Source organism: Phalaenopsis equestris, unplaced genomic scaffold (genome assembly GCF_001263595.1).
Source record: "Phalaenopsis equestris unplaced genomic scaffold, ASM126359v1 Scaffold232823, whole genome shotgun sequence".
In the NCBI taxonomy this organism is placed as follows: Eukaryota; Viridiplantae; Streptophyta; class Magnoliopsida; order Asparagales; family Orchidaceae; genus Phalaenopsis; species Phalaenopsis equestris.
Window position 1 is genome coordinate 312,769 of NW_018250784.1, and position 12,576 is coordinate 325,344.

A 12,576-nucleotide genomic window follows, 5' to 3' on the forward strand; every position below is an offset into this window, starting at 1 on the left:
TAATAATTTTGTCGACCCGCAAAATAGAAGCTAATTTTGCCTCTATCGGCTTGCCTAACTGTAGCTTGAACAACCTACCAGAATACAAGTTCGAGTGTGAGTTTGGATCATATAAAGAACAACATGCTCATAGATTCGAACTGAAGAGGAAGTTGCCATATGGGCTCACCAAAGAAGGCAACTATGTTACAAATAGCTGGAGATAATATAAAGAGTGGGACTAGTGGCTGGCTAGTTGGGCAAGCTCACGACCCAACTAGTCAATCCTCTACAAATTTGAGCTTGGGCTTACAACTCAATGAACTATTTGTGAGCTCTTCAACAAGCTGTTGAAGATATCTACTTGCCCCCAAATTTATTATTAGTGATTAAAACATTATATTTCCCATTATATTGAGCTTTTATTTATGGGACATTTGTAAACGTAGCCCACAATTCTTATATATTTTACACCAAAACTTTCATATTTACACACATAAGACTCATATATTTAATATCATATCAAAATTAACACTTTATCATTTTGCAAAATGAAATAGACATTTTCATGTATTAATTTAATCACCAAAGTATTATATATGTAAATATTAAAATTAAACTGTGAGACATGTAAATATAAAAGAATTATGTACTAGGTATATAGTGTTCCTTTCATCTTTTTTACTTGATTAATTATACTAATATAGACCAATTCCATATCAACAAAGCTTGAGTTCCTCATACAAATCATCTTAACTTGTTGGTTGAGAGCTTAGACTTGAACTATGATATATAAAGAGCATGTAGTTGAGATTAAATTAACTTAAAATTGACCACTAAATTCACTCAAATATGAAAAAAAAAAAAAAAAAAAAAAAAAAAACCAGGACCCCGCTTGCTCTTTTTGAGAAACAAGTTCTCATATGGTAAACCCCGTCCACATCCTCTACACGAACTCTTCCAGCAGTAACAACCCTAGAACTTCCGCGCTCTCCTTTTCCCACCGCTGAGGTAAAGCCATATCTGGCTCATATGAGGCGCGTCTTCGACGAGATATCTGATGAAGAGTGGGAGAACCACTCTTTTAACCCCTCGAAGGTTCTCAAGAAGGGGAGGACATCTCATCCGTCGATTGAATCTTTCGCATATCTTCCTCAACGTAATGGTAACTCAAACCAGAAAGGCATCGTTTCTACGAACGTGGTGATTTTGGTGGATGACGCCGATGAAGAGAAAGAGGTGGAAAAGGAGGAGGCGGTACAGGAAGCAACTTGGAGAACGCGGAGCAACCGTGGTCGGCGGTACGTTGTGAATGAGGACAGCGATCCCGAGGCTTGGGATGATGTGATTGAAGTCCGTTCGAGGGAGGAGGACGAAGAAGAGTTTTCGTTTGGTTCAGAGGAGGAAGGGGAGGAAGACGAAAAGAAATGGGATGAGGAGGAATTTGATGTAGTCGGCAAGGCCTTGCACAAGTGCGCTAAGATATCGGCGGATTTGAGGCGAGAGCTGTATGGTTCCTCTGTTTCATCTTGTGATAGGTATGCGGAGGTGGAGGCTTCTTCTGTCAGGATTGTTACTCAGGTACCGACTGATGATTATTGGAAAGCATCGTTCATTCTTTTCTGTAAGGAGAACTGCTGCATCGGTTTTTATTCTTCTTTCTTTATTGACAGGAAGATATTGATGAAGCCTGCGCAAATGAAGATTCTGGCTTTGATCCGAATCTGAAGCCTTATCAGCTTGTCGGCGTAAATTTTCTCTTGTTGTTATACAGGAAGAAAATTGGCGGAGGTAAGTCTGGTATAATCGTATCCATCTTCACGTTTTAATATATATATATATATATATATATATATCTTATAAAAGGAATTTGGCGCTAAGAATCAGAATTTGATGGTGAGTGAAGAGTTACAGAGTTGTGAAGGATAAGTTATGTTTCAGTGGGGAAACTTTGATTATAATTCTGAAGTGTATTCGAAGCTTTTTTTAGGATAAATTCTGGATAGTCATACTGGTTATGGTAATGATGTTTTAAGAAAATATGGTGCAAGATTATCATTGAGGAGGCTCTACAAAAAATTATGGGTTTGACTAAGAAGAAAGCTGAGAGAAATGCAGGTGGAGAGAATCAAGTAACTACCCTAAATTCACTTCATTCATTCCCCTTTATCCTAAGGAGTTGACCAATTTTAAGAGGAAAGTATATATTTTTTTTTCAGCTATTTTTAAAGGTTCGTTTCAATTTTATAATTTCCTTAAATCTGAATTTCTAGATTTTTCTTGGATCTGCATAAATAAAATCAAGTTGCAATTTAAAATTTAGTCTAGATTGAATATTAATTTTATTTATAGTCTTCACAAACCTGCTATCTTGCAAACACTTGTCGGTTTTTTTTATCTGTTCTTTTTTTATTCCAGCAAGTAGGATCTACAATTTTTCCTTCTTTTTCTTTGCAACATTTGGCCTTAAATTTACAATACAGTCTATCTGCTCACTTGCCGCCAACTCTAACATCTAGTGAGGATTTTTGAACCTACCATATCAATAGTGAATTGAATTATATTCATTGTTTACCCAGTTTATTCCATAAAAAAAATCTAAAGTTGTGTACTAGATGTTTCCTGCCCATTCTGAAAGCCTTCCATACCCAAAATTTGGATCTTATATTTGTCTTCATGAAAGACTTCACACAAAATTAAAGCTTTCTATTTATTGTTGATGCTATTTAAGCTAGTACAGAAGCCATTCTACTTGTGGAAAAGAACACATCTTTTATCGTTAGACAGAAAGCTTACCTTGTAATTGTGAAGAAGGATAGGATTGAAGGCTTAATTGTACAGGTTAAAGAAACTAGATCACTCTATTGGCATATCAAAAAGCTAGGGCATTAGCTTGAGGATCTTTAGAATTTATATTTCGTGAAGTGGCCCAAAATGGGAAGTCAAGAAAAAGAAAATATTTTCTATTATTTCAATTAATTGAAGTTGGAGATACAATTGAAATTCTTACATTATCTTTGATCTTGCACACACATGGAGTGACGAAGCTAGGGATGAACTTTTTCACTTTATGATTTTGATATAATCTACCATTGTAGATGCTATTTTGGATCTAGGAAGTGAAAATAATTTTATTAATGAAGTTTCGGTTGAGAGACGAGGCCTAGTCTCTACCAAGAATTTAAAAACTTATTAGTTGTGTGTGTTGGGTTAAAAAAAAAGTAATGCTCATTAGATCACTAGGCAATATGCTCTTAGTTTTGATTTTTTAAGATATTTTAAGTCTATGTGTATGCTATGTGATATTAAACTTCATGTGGTAGTCTATGAAGTTGTATCATTAGGTGTATGCTATGTGATATTTGGTGGTTTTTATTTTTAGGATTTGGATGCTTTCTTCATTGGAAAAGACCAAAAATTTGTGTATGTAGGGAGGAGAAAAGAATAGGGACGATCAGTCCATTATGCCACCTTTGAGGCTTTGAAGTAAACCACCATATTAGAGGATTCTTATTAGGATTTGAGAGCATTTTTCCTAATGAAATTCATAAGAAGCGTATTTTAAGTCGTTGATCTGCATTGCATGAAGGAGAGTGGACTTTCCCAATTTAATCAGAAGTCCATTGCTACGAAGAGAAAGAAAAGGAAGAACATTTCCACTACATAAAAGAAGAAAAAACTCTCATTTAGTGGTGCAAATGACCAAAAATGGGGAGCTATATTCCAAATGGCTCTCAAAAAATTTACAAATCAACTTTCGAAGGATAGATTTACGAACATAAATTGAGGAATTTACTTTCAAAATAGCCATTTAAAATTCTAAAATAGAGGGGATGAAAAAGGAATATGAAATATCAGTTTAGAGGATTGTAAACTACTCAAAATTTACCTAACCAATTTCTCCTCTCTTTTGTAAATGTTGATCAGTTTTTAAATTGATAATTCAAGGCTTGTAAGTACTTATAATGGATAATTTCAATTTATTATTCTCATTGAATTTGAATGGATTTTAGGTTTGCTTGGATTTCTATAGATAAAGATCAATTTGTAATCTAAAATTAAGTTTTGATTGAATGAAACTTGATTCATAGTCTCCCAAAACCTTTTTTACTCCTAGAAGTTACCATTAAATTCTACAGTAAATTATAGTGGATAATTATCAATACATCTTTATTTTGTTTTCCCTTCCGCCTTTTATGTTTCTATTCTTGTCGCTAAAAGCTGCAACAAGCCTTCTACAGGTTGTTTTTTTCATTAAGTCAAAGGAAGAATTTAGCAAATAGTTTGCTGTCCAGTCTAGGAATAATAAAAATTGTTTTCTTTCTATAAGTCAGAAAAGATTGAAGGGAATCCTTTTATAGCTTTACAAAATACTCGACATATCGATAGGTTTTCTCTAGAAATGTTCCTAAAATCTTTTTTAATTTGTCCAATTCCTTCACCATGTGTTTACCCAATAATGTTGAATGATCTTTTGTTCATGGTACAAATGAAGAAATGATATAAGGATAGGGGAGAGCTGAATCTTGCCTTGAAGACGTATTCAATTTAAGAAAAAGATAAGGAGCAACAGTGAAAGTCTAATAAATTGCTAACAATTGTTTTACACCAAATTTAATCGATCAAGTGGCTAGTCAAATGGAGTAGATGATTATTGGGACTTATTGAGGCGTGGATGATGATGCAAACAACAATTATTGTGACTTTTTGGCCAAGTTATAATCCTTATTCTTCTCTGGCAGATGCAAATATGAATGTAGAGGATGAAGAGTTGATAATTACCACTTGTTAAGGTTGGTACGACATAGAATCCTCCGAGTAGGGTTTACCCTTTGAAATTGATGCATCTCCTTTTGATTGGGATAAGACCTCCCTTACTTGCTCCTTGACCAAGTGCTTGATGTCCTTTTCCGGTATCAAACTCTGAATTGAATCCTTTTTTTGAGGTTCATCCCTGCTGGCGGAAGCAACTTCTTTCCTTTCATCTGTAATGTGAATGGTCTCAGGGTGGTTCACTTTCGTAGACGTCATCTGCTGTAAATGTGACTGTCCATGCATTGTAGCCATGCTGGCCATGGTGGCTAATTTGCTTATCCCTCAGCTCAATGTCTTCTTGCAAGTCATCCGTGGCATTTTCCTCGACAAAAGGTGAAGCATCGCACGCAGATGCTGCGACCATGGTCTCGACGACATTGATTTCCATGAATTCCTCCTCGAGATAATCTGACAAATCGTAATCCTCATCATCAACATCCATTCCTCGCTCCTTTGCCATTTCTGAAATCTCGACTTTAGCTTCCTTACTTTATCATCGATTGCTTTCTCTTTAATCAGCTTAAGATCGGTAGAATTTTCCCATTTCAAAGTGAAAGCCAAAGGGGAGATTCATACTTATGAGGAGATAGTAATGAGAAGCTCAATACATGAATCTATCAATTGAAAACTTACTCCACTTTTATGAGTATGATAGCAATGACAAAGTTGCATTTGCTCGTTAATTATAAGTCATCGCGTCTTCAGTCATTTGATATAGAAAAATTCTGCATGATGGGATACGTAGAAGATAGGTGGGAGAAGTGGCACAGTTTGAGACAATGCTAAATGTAATTTGTTTAATAGTACACTACGAAGTTTGACAATCACACAATTACTTTCGGAATAAATTTTGGGGAGACTTAAACATTGGCAAAGTACATCTCGAAACTTTATTTTTAATTTCCAATCAAATTCATCTATTCTTAGTTATTAATCTTACTTAAGGCCAATTTGATGACGATTATAAATTGCAAAAAGCCAAAGGAGTAGGGAGAAAACCTTATAAAACCATCTAAAGTTGAATCTTCTTTAAGCAAAACAACAAAGATCGATGATGACCATTCCTCTTACAAAACCATTGTCTTTGAGAAGTTATGTGATTCTTGCTAAATGACTAGTCATGCCAAATAATAATATCGGGATGTACACTCTGAGCTCTTCCATAAAAAAAAATAGAAGAATATGGAAGAAAAGATTTGTTACTGTGGTAGCCAACATTGTATTGACTCCATTTGATAAGGTAGGCATGCCTTTATCTCTGATTGTAAGGTCAAAGGTTTGCTTCAGGTTGCTCACCTAAAATACACACAAAAGGAGTTCTTTACCTTGAGGATGTATGCCAAGTAAAAGGATATCAACATTATAATCGACAATGGTAGCCAAAATAATCTCTCTCCCTCTCTCTCTCTTTCTCTCTCTCTTTAAGTTCGGTGCATGATGTAGGATTGCACGTTACACCTCATCGTAATTCTTATACTTTTAGTTGCATTTAGAATGGGGGACAATGTTGAAGATTGATCATTAGTGTTAGTTGAATTTGCAAACATCAATGACTTGTTATGCATGCTGGCTCCATTAGACATCTGGAAAGTCATCTTTGATAGCTCTTATTTGTGAAAATATGATAAATTTAATTCAGAAAGGAAGAATAGACCTTTTTATTGGAAAACATATAGTGTATTTATGATAGAGGTGGTAATACCAGGGCAAGCATGTAGACTTATAAAAACAAGCTAAAAATCCTTTTTGATTTCCCCTTTTGAGGACGGAGATGTTACACTCTCTATATCTTTGGCAAAGAAGGTGACATACAGTTGTAGAAGCTAACGAAGGAATATGACACACAATTTGTCCCTATGCATTGCTGCCAAATTTGCCCATGTACTAAAACTTGATATCAAGATTGAATCCATTATAGTAGAGAAGACTAACGATCGATCAAGGCCGCATACAACTGCACAGTGGCGTATTTTCAGCTATATGAGAACTTCTAAAAAAAAAAAGATAAGTGTCTCTTTTAAAAATTTGTGGACCGGGAGCTGCCAAATGTGGCGATGCTTCTATTATAGAAGGGGATTAAATGGTAGCCCGCTTACCCATTTTAGCAAGAAAAGAATAAGAAGTTATTGCCTTATCAAGTTTGGCATACTCAAATGGAGGAGAAATTACCATAGATCCAAGTCAAATTATGTAGTGCATCCTAGGTATGACTTTTGATATTTACACGAGTCTCCCATCGATAAAATGCTAGTTAAATTTTCTTGATTGAGGCGGGTTTCTAAGTTGTAAAAGGAAGTTTTTATAATCTCCTAGAAACTTCCAAGATAACGAGTTGGCAATCAAATTTAAAAGGTATTAATGGGAGGCTAGAAAGGCATTCTTCCTTCTCTTGAAGTAATGATTTCTTAAGAATGAAACCCTTGTAAAGGTATAACTCATGACCCGTGGATCGTATCTAATACATATTCATTAAGATTACTATAATCATAATTTGTGTATATCTTATATTAGAGGGATCATGCTCATTTAAGTTTTAACAATCCAAATGCTCTGTGAAAATTGCTTACATTTTGATTTTGGCAGCAGTAAATGTGTATTGTTTTACTGCATTTTTTCCCTTTTTTGTGCTTTTAGTTTGGTCTATGAATTGATTTACTTTGATAATATTTCCATAATTACCATTCTTATAAACATTTATATTTATTTCATTTCATTTATTCTACAATCAGGTATTTTGTTTCATCCAAATGGCAGGCTTCAGTAGATAACTCAATATCGTTCTTTTAGTTTACAACTCACTTAACATGAAGTTGTCTTTTGTGCAGCCATTTTGGCAGATGAAATGGGGCTTGGTAAAACCGTGCAGGTAAATTGGGCTTAAATATGAGAGCGAATTTTGGTTGGATCTTTCAATTGCATCCAAAATGTTTTGATTTTTGCTATGTTGACAGGCTGTTACATACTTAACTTTGCTGAAGCACCTAAATGATGATCCTGGTCCCCATCTGATTGTATGCCCAGCTTCTGTGTTAGAAAATTGGGAGAGAGAATTGAAAAGGTGGTGCCCATCGTTTTCTGTCATCTTATTCCATGGAGCTGGAAGAGCAATCTATTCAAAAGAATTGAGTTCTATGGGCAAAGCTGGTTTGCCGCCACCATTTAATGTGCTACTTTCATGTTATTCACTTTTTGAAAGACGCAGGTTGCAAATTTAGCTATTCTCTTATCATCATAATATGATATCTTGGTGAAATAGTGGCTTATTCAATTGGATGCCAATTTTCACTGCTTTTTCTTGCAGTTCACAGCAGAAAGATGACCGTAAGGTGTTGAAACGGTGGCAATGGAGCTGCATAATTTTAGATGAAGCCCATGTTATGAAAGATAAAAGTAGTTATCGTTGGAAAAATCTTATGTCAGTTGCGAAAGGTGCTCGCCAGCGTCTAATGTTGACTGGAACACCTCTTCAAAATGATTTGCATGTATAGTCACCTTTGCTATTTGTCTTTTTTTTTTTTGTTAATGTTCATCAAGAATATTTATATCTTTTGATCTTTGTTATTGATTCTTCTATAAAAATGTACGATTTTTTTTTTCTTACCACAACCTGAAGTTTTAACATGTGTTGCATATCACATTAGTGCATGATGGGATAAAGCAAAGGAAAGTTCTATTACCTTTGCTCTCTTGCGGATTGTAAGGGGACATGATATATATTGCATAATTCTTTTTTGTTTTTTTTATATGACACTTTATTTTCCCAATCACATTAAAACATATGCATGACAATGTGTATTTTACTTCAGAAAATTTAATATTAACATCGTTTTTTATATAATTCAGTGAAGATTACGTATATAACACCTAAGATTAAATTTTTATATTTATAAGACTTTGTTGTCATATATCTATGCATGTAAATGTGTATTTCACTTTTAAAAGCAAGTAATAGTGCTATTTTTGATGTTTTAAAGATTTGAGTGCTATACTTGTAAATATAAAGGCTTAGGTGTTAGATATGTATATACCTGAGAATTGTGTGATACTTATGCAAATGGCCCTATAATTTAATGATTTTGGTGATATATAATATAATTAGACAGCAAAGTTTTAGTGTTTGATATGTAAACACATAAGAATTCTGTGATATGTATATGAATCTTCTTACAATTTTATTTTAGTTTTCTTCAAAATTAGAGAAAGTCGCCTTAGATGGTTTGGTCATATTAAACGTCGTCCATTAGATGATCCGATTAGGGATTAGGAGAGTAGATGCTTGTGTTAAGAAAGGCAGAGGTAGACCTAGGAAGACTTGGGCTTATTGTATTAAAAATGATCTTAATTTACTAGAATTAAATGAAAATATGACACTAAATAGGACGCAATGGAGAAAAAGGATTCATGTAGCCGACCCCACGTAGTGGGATTAAGGCTTTGTTGTTGTTGTTGTTGTTGTTGTTTCCTCAGCTTAAATCTTTAGAAGCAATTGAGATTTAGTTTTCATTTGATTTTCATGGAGGTGTTTAATAATGCCTGTGTCTTGCTATAAACTTTGATCCAATAAACTTATAATGCCTCTTGTCTATGAACTTTAATCCATTAAACTTTCTCATTTTGGAATGCTGGGGCTGCACTGAGTATCACCACATTGTGCTCTAACGTCTATGTAAGTACAGTATAGGAAATAATTATTGATTAGTTTTAGCGGGATAACCACCTCTAATTCTTATAATTTATAAGTTAGCATATTCCTCGGCATTTTTGCTTTTATATTGGTGTTTCAACTCTTGAAATTGATTTTGCTAAACTTCATTTAGAGAACAGTATGGTTGCTTTGTTCTTGGTCCAACTCAGGGACGAAAGCTTAGAGGTAGGGAATAGAGATTGGTGGTAGGGTGAATGGGGTGGTGATGGGTGTTGACAAAGGGCTTTGTGAATTCCATGCTTTCATCCTCACATTAACCTTTTCCCAGTCATTTGGTATTGGATTTTAAATATTCTTCATTGATTCTTGTTTTTGCATGAGATGTTAACTCTATTTCGCTCAACTTCTATGAATATTGTCTTTGGTATTTTCTTTTTCATCTTAGCTCCTCCACATCAATCATGGTATTTGCATTTCTATCATACTCAATTAGTCTCGTTTTTTTCTTGGGGCTGTTTGGTTTGCCTATAAAGGAAGAATAGGAAGAAGAAGAAGAACAACTACAGGAAGCCTTTATCCCAGTAAGTGGGGTTGCTTATAAAAGAAATGTAGAGTAAATGGAATGCAGTGCATTCTAATTGCAGTATATTCTAGGTACTCAGGGGCTATTTATTTGTTTGTAAAATAAATGCAGGGGAGCGAATAGCCATCAATTAATGTTATACTCTTTTCTACTAAGTTAGACTTTGTTATTCTAGGAAATCTGACTAAATCTCACTGTTTTAGGCGTAATGTGCTCATTTCTTGACAAATGATTTGGGTATTGCTGGAAATTTAACAACTATGACTAGAAGTTTTATGTTAATCATTTCAGCTAATTTGTGAAGATACACTACAGTTTTTGTGAACTTTCGCAAATTCAAATTTTTTTTGAGAAATCTGTTGTTGTCTTACAATTTCAGGCGCACCGTGCTCGTTTCCTGATGTAATGAGATGATATAGGTGTCTTCAGCACGCTAACAAAATTTACAACTTTTATGTTAACCATTCCGACTAATTTGAGAAGATATACTCTGCTTTTAATCAATGTTTGCAAAACTGAATCTGCTTTGGGAAATCGGACCCTATCTCACTTGATGGAATTGAATGATTTTGGTATCATTAGAAATTTTACAAAATTTAGCACATATTTTATATTAGTCATTTGGACCAATTTTCTGTAGATACGCTGCAGCTGTTATAAACATTCAAAAAATTGAATTTTGTATTGGGAAATCTACATCAATATTGTTATTTCTGGCATCACGCTCATTTTTTGACAGAATTGGATGATTTAGGTATTGCTGGAAAGCTAAAAAAATTTACAACAACTTTTATGTCAACCATTCTTATAAATTTTGAGATGATACGCCACATTTGTTATAAATATTCTCAAAATCAAATTCTGCTTTGGGAAATCTACCTTGTCTCATTATATCAGGCATAAATCACTCATTTCTTGACATAATTGAATGATTTAGTTATTGTTGCAAAGCTAACCAAATTTACTGCAATTATATGTTAATCATTCAGGCCAATTTTGAGGAGATACGCTGTAGCTTTTATAAGTTTTCACGAAACCAAATTCTGGCTTGACAAATTCAACCGTCTCACTATTTCAGGAATAAAATGATAATTTCTGGATGAAATTGGACGATTTTGCTATCATTAAAAAGTAATATTTACTTTCAACAGCTTTTATGTTGATGATCTTTTTGGCCAATTTTGAGGTAATATGTTGCAGTTTTCAGAAACTTCATAGAACAATCAGGGAGATACACTACACTTCTAAAGTAATGGAAGGCTTTTCCTTTGAATAGGGGCCTCCTGGAAATCATGTGCTAGTTGTGTATTCATCTTCGTACAAGAAGCTTGATGTAGTTGCTACATTCTAGAAAAATGAAGAGATACATTGGCGAGCAACTCGGTTACGACTGTTGACTATTCATGCTTATGGTATTTGTAATGAGCTACATAAGCGATAACCACAACCAAAGGGATATTAAAATTTAATGCAGGTTATCCTTGAAACAGTGAGATGAAATTCACGGATTTTCTTACGCATCATTTTCGTTTGGTTACATGTGTTAATTACTTGTAAAAATTAATTTTTGAATAAAATCATTTTTCATTGTTAATGGTTTTTGTAACTCTACACCTGTATGCATACTTCCGTGCATTTTTGTATTAGTTCAATCTTGATTTTATTATGTAGCCAAAAATTACCAAACTTTGTGCTCCTTCCATTTATAGAGATTGTTTGTGTGTTGCAAGAATGGGACAGCATACTTGTTGCTTTGGTGAACTGTCTTAAAATATGTGCAAACATCATTATTTTCCGCTAGCTATGCAGTTAGAAGAATGACTTTAGCTTTAAATTCACTAACTTCAGCGTTTTTATGGTCAAATTTAGTCTATTACTACTACATTTGGTAAAAACATACTTTCAAATCACACGGGGGATCATTCTCTAACGAGATCCAAAATTTAAGTCATTTCCATAGATCAATAGTAGGAGTGGTGTGCATTTTATCTCCAACATGATGTGGACACAGGTTGAGATTTGAGTTAACAATTCAAAACACAAGTGAAGATAGATACTAGAGTCTCTCATTTCTAATAGTCTTTTAACATGTTCCAAACTTGATTCGAACTTATAATCAAAACATAACATTTTAGCTTCTCAAGGTATTCAATATCAGAGAAAGCAAAAAAATGACTTTTTTTTTTTTCCTTTTTAGACTAATAACATCTTAATCTATGAACAGTTACCGTCAAAATAGATGTGTGCAATAACTAGTCATCTATAATGATGCCAACATCACATCGAAGCTTATAGAGCAATCTCCTCCAGAATCTAAAGCTGGAGAATAACAAACTGAAGAGTCACTGGGTATTTGTTGTGACTGATAGGAGTTTGGCGGCATGAGGTGTGAATAGCCTTTAATACACACAATAGCTCCTGCTGATCATGTTGGGGAGTGACTAATATACACAATCTTATGACTACTTTAACATCAACGATCTCGTTTAAGCATAATTCTCCCAACGCATAATTCTCTCAGTTACTTAATGTGAAGTGAATAAAGCAAAAATAC

The 12,576-nt window shown here is 34.1% G+C and overlaps 1 protein-coding gene across 2 annotated transcripts in view; it reads left to right on the forward strand.

The window, feature by feature from the left end:
* Window positions 1–892: 892 nt before the first annotated feature.
* The window catches only part of LOC110038442 (protein CHROMATIN REMODELING 19), a 46,708-nt gene continuing 35,024 nt past the window's right edge, over window positions 893–12,576 (forward strand). For both annotated transcript variants that reach the window (XM_020743289.1, XM_020743288.1), the window contains exons 1-5: window positions 893–1,560; window positions 1,653–1,770; window positions 7,620–7,660; window positions 7,746–7,996; window positions 8,096–8,276. In XM_020743289.1, coding sequence (XP_020598948.1) covers window positions 1,012–1,560; window positions 1,653–1,770; window positions 7,620–7,660; window positions 7,746–7,996; window positions 8,096–8,276 — 1,140 coding nt within the window. In that variant the 5' untranslated portion in view covers window positions 893–1,011. The remainder of the gene's footprint in view (window positions 1,561–1,652; window positions 1,771–7,619; window positions 7,661–7,745; window positions 7,997–8,095; window positions 8,277–12,576) is intronic.